Below are 11,256 nucleotides of genomic sequence, written 5' to 3'. Positions count from 1 at the left end.
TAGGCGACCCTGCCAGTCTGCAGTGACAGCAGAGGAGGGTAAAGTTCAGCTCCTCACTGCTGGGCTTTAGTTACATTTAGGGCATCATATGATCTTCAAAGAGGGGGGCAATTATTTATTATCACCCACCCACTAATTCTTCAGTGATATGAAGCTGAAGTCAGATATTCACCAGCTTCTTGTTCGAATTTCCCCGATTCCACCTTAAATGGAGCAGCAGTTACATTCTGGCGCTTGAGGCGTCAGAACTGCTGGACTATTTAAGGTGGAACGGGAAATTTAGCTAGCTAGGTGACATTAGCATACTATTAGCGTTTCTCGAGGCTTGTTATGAAGAAAACGACCATAATACACCAAAACAACATTAAACTAAGAGAATATGATGGTTATCGTCATTTTTAACGGAGAAAATTCTCACATTTGTGGGTTTCTTTGGTCTCTTGTTCAGCCATCTTGCCAGTTTTTCTTTTTTTCTCATAACTCTCTGTTTGGAGTCTCTGAAAAACCTCCGTTTGGAGGGTCATGTAGCCCCAACACTTCACCCTCCCCCTCTATCTCAACAAGAATCGGGACACTCTACCCCTAGGAGTGAACACACAAAACAGAGGGATAGGGCTAAGTGGTAGGGGCGAGGGGTGAAATGGGACTGGGCCTAAGTGGATGTTTGCTTTGTCTGGCATAGCCTTCAGGTTTGGAACACTCCTTTTTTTGTTGTTGCAAGCTGTGTTTCTCAGTATGTTAACTAGCAAGCTAGCAGAGTAGAAGCTACATCAGCAGTCATGTAGAACTATGAAAGCCCTAAAAGGCCCTGCATGTTTTTTTTCCTGTGATACTGAGTTGTTTTCATTGGTTTTCTTGAGATCTTGTGATATTTTGTCCCCCAACAGCTGGTCAGATGTTGTTTTCAGGATCTTGAGCTATTTATATCTTATCGAGACGTTACAGAAATTGCTTTATCGAGATGACATTCGTCATGTCATGATAATGGTATAAATATGGGGCAGTCATGGGCTGGAGGTTAGGGAACCAGCCTTGTGTCCAAAAGGTCACCGGTTCGATCCCGCTCTGGGCAAGTGTGCTCACTGCCCCCTAGTGTGTGTGCATTCACTAGTGTGTATGTGGTGTTTCACTGCACGGATGGGTCAAAATACACAGGTGAAATTTCCCCATTGTGGGACTAATAAGAGTCATTTAACTTAAAAATATCTTAAGATCTCAACAAAGCAATGTTCATTGTGTCATGATAATGATGTAAGTGACTCAAGATCTTAAGAAAACAAATGAAAATGACTCATTATCACAGAAAAATGGCGTAAAAAAAATGCAAACAGCAAAAACAGCAAATTGAACGTTGTAGTATTTTATTTCTCTCTTATAAACAGCTTTTGGGTGGAGGTTTAAAAATCAAACTGCAATGTCAAACTCACTGCTGCTTTGCAGCTTCTGTTGAGCCATTTATCATAAATATTAAGAGCAGCTGTCATTTTCAAATTATGCGTGAATGAAAAACGTCAAAATGGAGATGTGAGGTGACAGTGACGATATGTTGACTCAGTCCCTCAGCCTTCCAAGGCGTCATCTAACTAACTTCAGCTACTCAGATAGTAGACAGTCCAGGGCCGATTCTGGCTTGATTGCACGAGTGTTGGTTGACCACCGGGCAGATATGAGGCATGCAGGCCAGATGCTGTACAGCTTCATACAGTTTTGCCTCGTGTCTATATTTGTGGGCCAATTCTGGCGTGAATGTTGTGGACCAACAATGTAGTTGGGCCAGATTTGGGCCACATCCATTGGGTCTACTCACTTTACTGTGTGTGGGCCAGATCTAGGCCAAGGACCCATCCATATACTGGGCTAGAACAAGCCCAAGGATGTGGCCCACACAAATTTTGCTAACTGGGTAATGGAGTCATATAAGGAACCTTAAAATTAACGGAAATGGAAAATAATTAAGCATCTTCCTTCCACATTGTGATATGTTTTCAAATGAAACACATTATAGGGAGGGTCTCTGAGCTAGCTGAGCATTTGCAGTCGGTTATGTGTGGAGATGGTGGGAAGGGAGGGTGAAATCTGATATTACTGGTTTATATTTTTTTTTCTTGTCCACTGGTGACATGGTGAAGTAGTCAAAAATTAGAAGATGTTTCAGAGGAGGATAAAAAGCACTACTTTTTAGTGGAAAATTAGATGAAATACAAGAATTTCTTCATTTAGAAGATAATATATTGCTGTTGTTGGAAAAAAACCTCGTATCTCCATTTTTGTTGTTTTTCAGTTTTGCACATAATTTGAAAGCACCCTGTTACCCCTTACATTGTGTGTAAATTACATGATGAATGGACTTGAAGAAACAGCCAAAAATGACGTGGAAAAAATTCTGGTTCCATTGACTTACATTAAAAGTAAAGTAGGTTTTTTCCTTCTCCTGTAAAGTTACAATTTTGGAGATACAAGGTTTTCTTCTGACAACAGTGATATGATGAATCTTACATAATATAACCATAGATATGAACTAACAAGGTTAAAAAAGGTCAGTTTTGATTTTAGGTTGATGCTGGGGAGTCCAATATGGGGAAATGGCGAGGGCATGTTAAAAACAGCAGATGACTTCAGCTGCATATGTCAAGTTAGCGTCGATTTTGTGTCCTTACGAGCTTTTTTGTTTATCCTTTCTGTTAAAACACTAAATCAGGCCGTTTTTGAATAAGATGGCACTGCTGTCCGTTCAGAAAGTGGCTGTAAATGCACACAGATTTTTATGAGTTTCTCATGACGCAAACCGGTTGAAAAGGACGAGAAAGCGTGTGTCTCAGCGTGCGTGTCTGTACGGCTTTCTACCATTAAATAGAGTCCTTTTGTGAGCATTGAGGTTTGTCGAGTGTTGGCCTGCGTTGTTCTGTGGTGAAAGAATAAGACCAAAATCAAATCTTATCGTCACTCTGTACTTCTCTGGTGTTTCTTGCTGTATTGTACAGTTTTTTTTCTGGATGATTGTCAGTATAAATCACTGGATGTAATAGAGTAAAAAAAAATATTAGACATAAATCAAATCAGAGACACTATTTTATACTGCAATATTTACTTTGAGCACATGTTATAACAGGCAGAGGTGGGTGAAGAGAACTTTATGAACATATAGCATCGTTATCCAATCAGTCTTTCCTGAAGTGTATCACCTTTTGCTCAGTAACAGCGTTTGAGTGGTCATGCACCACTTTTACTTTGTTGTTTTTCTTCTTGTTTTTATTTTTCCTCCTTTTTTTTTGCCGTCCTGTTCTTTTTTGTTTGGTTTTTTAGGTAAATGGTGGGGTCGGGCTTCTGGGTTTATTCATTGTTTTAGAGTTAATAGACAGACGGCATCACATGTTCAACTTCTTTTGTATTGTAGCACCAACACTGTACTTTCTACTGCTGAGCAATAAAAGAGAAAACGGTTGGGGGTCTCATTGTGTCTCATTAAAACGGGAGGGACTGTGTTGTTCAGTTTTGCATTGTGAGGCCTGAAAATGTGCTAAGAGGGGTTTTTGTAACTACAGCAACGTTTGAATAGCACAGTGAGCTTTGGAGATAAAATAATACAGCAAGTTATATCATAAACGACATAAGAAGTATCAGCATGGTGGCATTTGTGTAGTGCCATGTGTAGTGTCATTTTAAAATGTACACACTTAAAAATGATGGTTCTTCAAGGGTTCTTTAGTAAAGAAAGTTGTTCTATACAGAACCATGATCATTCAAAGAACGCTTTCCATGATTTAAGGGTTGTGCTGTAGATGGTTCTATATAGAACCTTTCTGAAAAGGGTTCTATATAGCATCAAAAAGGGTTTTTCTATTGTTACAAGCTTGACACCCTAACAGTAGAAGAACCCTTGTAGGTGGTAAATAGAACCATTTTCAAAAAGGTTCTTTATAGAACCATCTACAACACATTGTCCATCAATCTGAAGACCCCTGGTTCCTATCACCACCACTTATTCACCGATTTTCTCTACACAGAAAATCGGTGAATAAGTTTCTCTACTATACATCATTTCACATCAAAATACTCAGAATATCTATGTAAACAAAGGCATTCAGAGTGGTTTGATGTGAAATGGTGCACTTTAAAAAAAAAACAAAACTTAACAACTCAAATGGTACTAACTAGAAATATATTACTGCTCCCTTTAAGACTGATGTATGTAAATCAGCTCTGTTCTGATTGGCTGCCCTGTATTGCACCATATTCAAAAAGCAGTCCAGGCTGAAACACTCCTTATAACTTCACTGTAAATGGGCGGAGCTAAACTGAATGGGTGGATCCGTGCTGATTTATATCACAAAAACAAAATTCAAAACAAGCTATTTTTGCAGATTAGTATCCATATATGATTTGTATGGCCAGGGGTGCAAATATTGTGTTTTAAAACTTTTAACAGTGTCAAAATACTACATTAAACTCTTATTTAAAAAAAAAAAAAAGCAAAGAAAATTTGATTTTTCACGAAATGGGAACTTTAGTAGCACAAAGTGCTAAAGCTATTGTGGTACTGAAACTTGTGAACTGCACACTAAACCAAGTTTAAACTAAACTACTGCCTACAAACTTTTCTTATTATTTATGAAAATAAGAAGCCACAGTGGTCAACAGCAGCTTACTTGATGTCGTATTAGACCACAAGAAAATTGTTCACATAAAACTTAGTTATATGTAGTATGCATTTGAATTTAGATATAAGTGAATACAAATGGTCTTTATACTATCATAATATGCTTACATAATGTTTATAACCTCCCATTCTTCATAAAGAGCAAAACCCAGAGGGCTGAAACACATAAGCATCTGTCATGCACACCTGTAGTATTTACTTCAGCACTGCTAAACCACAGCGAGAGTAGCTCTACCTTTTAAAAGCTCATTTAAAAGCTCAGTGCTTCTGGAATCTTTCCTGTTCACTGCTTGTGCTGAATGAAGCTTTTCTATTCACACTGCCAGCCAGGCTAATGTTACATACAGCCTGCAGTCGAGATTCATTCAAAAAGACAAGAGCAAGAGGGCACATGAAAAATTTCACTTCGGTGAAAATCTGTATAAGCAGAAATATTGGTCGAAGAAAGCAGCCGAGTTGGAATAAAACAGCAGTGAATGAATCTTCTAATACTCCAACTAAGGGCTGTATTTATTTGAGTAATGAAAAATCTAACTGAAGTGAACTGAAATGACTGGGAGGGTGAGATATATTCACTTACAAGGTTTTTATTGTGCATGGTATGTAATGTGTGTTGGCCAGTCTATGCTATACACTGATCAGGCATAACATTATGACCACCTCCTTGTTTCTACGCTCATTGCCCATTTTATCAGCTCCACTTACTATATAGGTGCACTTTGTAGTTCTACAGTTACAGACTGTAGTCCATCTGTTTCTCTGATACTTTGTTAGCCCCCTTTTACCCTGTTCTTCAGTGATCAGGACCCCCATGGACCCTCACAGAGCAGGTACTATTTGGGTGGTGGATCATTCTCAGCACTGCAGTAACACTGACGTGGTGGTGGTGTATTAGTGTGTTGTGCTGGTACAAGTGGATCAGACACAGCAGTGCTGCTGGAGTTTTTAAACACCTCAGTGTCACTGCTGCACTGAGAATAGTCCACCAGCCAAAAATATCCAGCCAGCAGCATCCTGTGGGCAGCGTCCTGTGACCACTGATGAAGGTCTAGAGGATGACCAACACAAACTATGCAGCAGAAGATGAGCTATCGTCTCTGACTTTACATCTACAAGGTGGACTGACAAGGTAATGGAGTGGACAGTGAGTGGACACAGTGTTTAAAAACTCCAGCAGCACTACTGTGTCTGATCCACTGATAAAACGGACAATGAGTGTAGAAACAAGGAGGTGGTCATAATGTTATGCCTGATCAGTGTATACACACACACACACACACACACACACACACACACACATATATATATATATATATATATATATATACACACACACTCTCTCATCATTAACATTACATATAAAAACATGTGTAGGTTCACTGGTGTTTTTGGATAGTAAATAAAATGGCTATATTAGTGTTGTAGACCTCGAGACCCCTTGTTTCTGTTATAAAGGAAGTCAGTAATTTTGAGGCCACAAATTCATATATTGAGATCTCAAATTACTATATTGAGGCCACTAATTAATAAACTGAGGACATACACTACTAAATTGAGGCCACAAATTAACATACTGAGGACACAAGTTAATGAATTGAGACAACCAATATATACTGAGGGCATGAATTACATACTGAGGACACATATTACTATATTGAGGCCACAAATTAATATACTGAGGCCACAAATTGACTTACTATATTAAGGCCATAAATTACTATATTGAGGCCACTAATTAATAACTACATAAACTATTAAATTGAGGCCACAAATGAACATACTGAGGACACAAGTTAATGAATTGATGCAACAAATTAATATATTGAGGCCATGAATTACATACTGAGGACACAAATGAACGTACTGAGGCCCTGATTTACTATATTGAGACCACAAATTAATATATTGTGAATACAAATTACTATGAATGAATACACTGAGACCATGATTTACTATATTAAGAACACAAACTAATATATTGAGGCCACAAATTAATGTACTGAGGCCATGATTTACTATATTGAGGCCACAAATTAATATATTGAGAACCCAAATTACTATATTGAGGCCACAAAATAATATATTGAGGCCACAAATTACTATTTTGAGGCCACAAATTAATATATTGAAGTCTCAAATTACCTTATTGAAGCCTCGAATGAATACACTGAGGCCACGAGTGAAGAGAAATGATATTAATTCGTGGCCATGCCTTATCAAAAATAATCGCCATGTCGCCTTAGCGGCTCCGTGTGTTCCCATTCCGGGGTATCAGGCTGGGGAGGAAATTTCTATCCGGTTTGACTCCTGAGTGTCAAACAGCAGCAGCAGCAGTTGAAGCTCCTCCGCAGCCGCGCAGTGAGGCAGAGCCAGCCGGCGGGTCATGCTGCTCTACTGAGCTCCGACAGACCGCCGCTACCAACGCTGCGCTCCAAGGACATTCTCTGTTATGTTTATGTTGTTCTTTCAATAACTAAGGCCACAAATTAATATATTGGAGACAGAAATTTCTATACTGAGAACACAAATTACTACATTGAGGCCACAAATTCATGTATTAAAGTCTCAAATTACTATATTGATGCCACTAATTAATGAACTGAGGACATACACTACTAAATTGAGGCCACAAATTTATATATTGAGGCCACAAATTCATACATTGAGGCCATGATTTACTATATTAAGGACGCAAATTAATATATTGAAGACAAACATTTCTATACTGAGGACACAAACTACTATATTGAGGCCACAAATTCATACATTGAGGTCTCAAATTACTAAATTGAGGCCACAAATTAATATACTGAGAACACAAATTAATACTTTGAGGCCATGATTTACTATATTAAAAACATAATATATAGAGGACACAAATTACTATACTGAGACCACGAAATAATATATTGAGGTCTCAAATTACTATTTTGAGGCCACAAATTAATATATTTAAGTCTCAAATTACCATATTGAGGCCACGAGTGAAGAGAAATGATATTAATTCGTGGCCATGCCTTATCAAAAATAATCGCCATGCCGCCTTAGCGGCTCCGTGTGTTCCCATTCCGGGGTATCAGGCTGGGGAGGAAATTTCTATCCGGTTTGACTCCTGAGTGTCAAACAGCAGCTGAAGCTCCTCCGCAGCCGCGCAGTGAGGCAGAGCCAGCCGGCGGGCCATGCTGCTCTACTGAGCTCCGACAGACTGCCGCTACCAACGCTGCGCTGCAAGGACCCTTTCTGCTCATGTTTATGTGGTTCTTTCGATAACCTCGGTCACTCGGCGAAGCGTTTAGAGCTTTAGATTCTCTCGAGAAAAATGGCGGATGTTGCTCCAGCTGGCGCGGAGAAGAGCCTGGACGACTTCTTCGCAAAACGCGATAAAAAGAAGAAGAAAGAAAAAGGCAAAGCCAAAGAGCCGGGCCCGGCCAGCGCGCCGGCCTCGGTGAAGAAGACGAAGAAGGAGAAGGAAAAGTCGACGAAAAGCGAAAACCAGGACGCGCTGACGGAGAAGGCATGTCAGAAACTCTCCCGAGCCCGCTTGTGCTAGCTTAGCCAACAGGCTAGCGGTTAGCTTCGTCCCTATTACACAGACGGAGAGATGCTAGCTAGTTAGCGCTGATACTAACGCGGCGAGTGAGCGGTAACCGGCGATCTTACACAGCCGAATTAACGTCACTCGCCTCGCCATATAACCTAATTATTGTTATGAACCAAGTTTCCCAACAAATGGCAGCTAACTTAACGTTTTCTGGGTTGTTTTAGTGCTATAGGCGTCCGTTAGCTGCTAGCTAAGTTAGCGTCTTAGTCGAATTCTCCGTTCCACCTTAAGTGGCGCGCCAGTCGCATTCTGAGGCCTGTACGGACGCCGCGGAATGTAGCGTTCACTGCTGCGCCATTTAAGGTGGAACGGAAAATCGATTAGGAAGCCATCCTCTGACATTGATTCTGGCCGCTGCAGAGTCATCTTGCTAGCGGCGCGATGAGTGAAGCCATGTGTTGGCCTGCTCCATGTTCTGTCGAGATCGATTAACGCACACTTTGCCAATAACTTTATATAAATATGTTGAAATATATTCGATAAATTCATCGCTTTAATATCGACTTAATGTTGCTCCGAGTGACCTAACTTGCGTTAAGCTTGGCTAGCTCGTTAGCTGTTATCTAAGTTGACCCAGCTTAACTTATTGGGTTGGGTTTCCTCGAAGCGTCGTGTCACAAATATCACAAAATGTTGTCATTTAGTCGTCAGTATCGCATTAAACGCTTGCCGTCTAAACGCTTTTGTGAAGCGAGGCTCTGTTCGAGCTGAGGCGGCGGCCGCGTGTTGCAGGATCGGCCTGTAAATGCGGAGGTTTTGGGTTTAAATTGTATTGAGGTTTAAGCGCCATATTGGCACATCGGGCATAGACAGCTTATCTGATGTGAGACTCGACTCAAGTTTATGTTACTAATAAATCTGCTAATGTATGTTTGGAAGTCGTTTCTGCTACTGGAAAACATATGTAGCCAGTTAGTAAGTCGTAATAAGGAGAGTTTTCAATAATTATGATTTAATGTCTCAAGTATGACTTGGCATTTCATAATTATGATTGTAATTATTAGGACTTAATATCTCATAATTATGACTTAGCATCTCATAATAAGGATTAATGATTTTGACTTAGTATCTCATAATAATGAGATTGTCATTATGAATTGATCTTATGACTGTCTCATAATGATTGTCATAATTGCATATCATAAAGCATAATTGCATTGTCATAAAGCATTTCATAATTGAGAAACGTTTCTCATAATTATGACTTACTAGATGGCTGTATATTTTTTCCGTGATGGAAATGGGTGCCCATAAATATGTATATGTGTGTGTAAAGTCATGTCTCTTTATTGTTAAATAATGTTAAATAATACTTTATTATATATATATATATATATAAAATTATTATTTCCAGTTCTCTTAATCTAAAGCACACGATGAAACAAGCTGGTTTGTTTCTTATAGTATATGGTTAGGAACCAAAATATGATGAACAAATTATTATTTTTTTGAGGGGGGGGGTTGTGGGGCAGTAGACACTGTTGTGACACTATCCTTTAACTCCAGTATAATGTGGGGAAAAGAATAGTATAGTATTAGAAAAGAAAAACAGATGACTATCTGAAAGGAGTACTTTTTTGCTATTGTATTGTTTTCATACAAACCTAAAGAGAGATTTTTCACAATTTCTGCCTGATTTAGCCGTTGACAAACGTCATTTGGAGTGGTTTGAGGTGAAATGGCTACTTGTAGAGAGAATTACTGACTCAGATTTCTTTACAGTGGTGGTGATGGAAACCAGGGGTCAACACAAATATAGCCGTTTTATTTACTGTCCAAAGCAACTAGCGGACCCACGTGTGCCTTTTTAGATTTTAAATGTAATGGAAGTAATGGAAAACACAGTACAACTGTGAACAGTGCTGACTTGTGAGGTTTCACTAGTGCAGCACATTTCACATCAAACCACTCCAGATGACTTGGTTTATATCTTAAGCATCTCATTATGCAGAAATTTTGAAACTTTTGTGGAATTCCTTTGTAAGTTTGGCCTCTGCTGTTTTAGTTTAACAGGTTTAGCTGAAGCAGGCAGCAGAATTCACATCCCTGACCATGTAAATCGCTTATATTCATTAAGATATATTGACCTCAGTATTGATCAGTGGCCTTGTCCTTTTGAGCATTGTTGGCCATTTTTATTGTGATGATCAAAACCTGTGACAGGTTTTTAAACAGCATGGCCAAAAAATGTAATAACAGCATAGATCTCATCCTTCTCTGCTTTTAATTGGAAGCATCTTGTAGTTTGGCAAATTTAACAGACAGATAAGTTATGCCAAAATGTTCATAGAGTACATTTTCTATGCCAAAGCTTAATTAATTATAATGAACTGGATTAGGATCAAACTGATTGTGAGTGCTCTCTTACTAAAACGCAGTAATCTTCACAAGTTATTACATATCTTGTGCATAGTTCGTGAAACAGCCCATTGATGGTTAGGCCGGATTTGAACGTGACAGGGATTGCCCTGGGAAACAAGGGTGATTAATCACCTGTTTGAGTTTGAGCTGTAGACACGTTTTTCTTTTTTTACTGCATCATATTTACCTCGGGCATGACTGAGGCCCAGTCCCATTTCTAATTTTTACGCCTACCCCTTGTTTTCGAGTGTCACCTTGCCCCTTGGACTTGAGTTACAGTGTAGTGGTTGAAATCTTCCGTCTGAAATGGGACCCTCAAATAAAAAGAGCATTACTTCATTAACAGCTACCAGCGCTGCTCTGTAGGCGACCCTGCCAGTCTGCAGTGACAGCAGAGGAGGGTAAAGTTCAGCTCCTCGCTGCTGGGCTTTAGTTACATTTAGGGCATCATATGATCTTCAAAGAGGGGGCAATTATTTATTATCACCCATCACTAATTGATCAGTGATGTGAAGCTGAAGTCAGATATTCACCAGCTTCTTGTTCAAATTTTCCTGTTCCACCTTAAATGGAGCAGCACTTACATTCTGGTGCTTCAGGTGTCAGAACTGCTGGACTATTTAAGGTGGAACGTGAA

General features: G+C 39.4%; 1 protein-coding gene across 1 annotated transcript in view; it reads left to right on the top strand.

The window, feature by feature from the left end:
- Positions 1-7,759: 7,759 nt before the first annotated feature.
- The window catches only part of cdv3 (carnitine deficiency-associated gene expressed in ventricle 3), an 11,710-nt gene continuing 8,213 nt past the window's right edge, over positions 7,760-11,256 (top strand). The window contains exon 1 of the mRNA XM_036558883.1: positions 7,760-8,171. Coding sequence (XP_036414776.1) covers positions 7,977-8,171 — 195 coding nt within the window. The 5' untranslated portion in view covers positions 7,760-7,976. The remainder of the gene's footprint in view (positions 8,172-11,256) is intronic.

This window comes from Colossoma macropomum, unplaced genomic scaffold, assembly GCF_904425465.1.
Source record: "Colossoma macropomum unplaced genomic scaffold, Colossoma_macropomum, whole genome shotgun sequence".
Classification (NCBI taxonomy): Eukaryota; Metazoa; Chordata; class Actinopteri; order Characiformes; family Serrasalmidae; genus Colossoma; species Colossoma macropomum.
The sequence above is the reverse complement of the archived record's forward strand: the minus strand, read 5'-3'. Positions and strand labels throughout refer to the sequence as shown.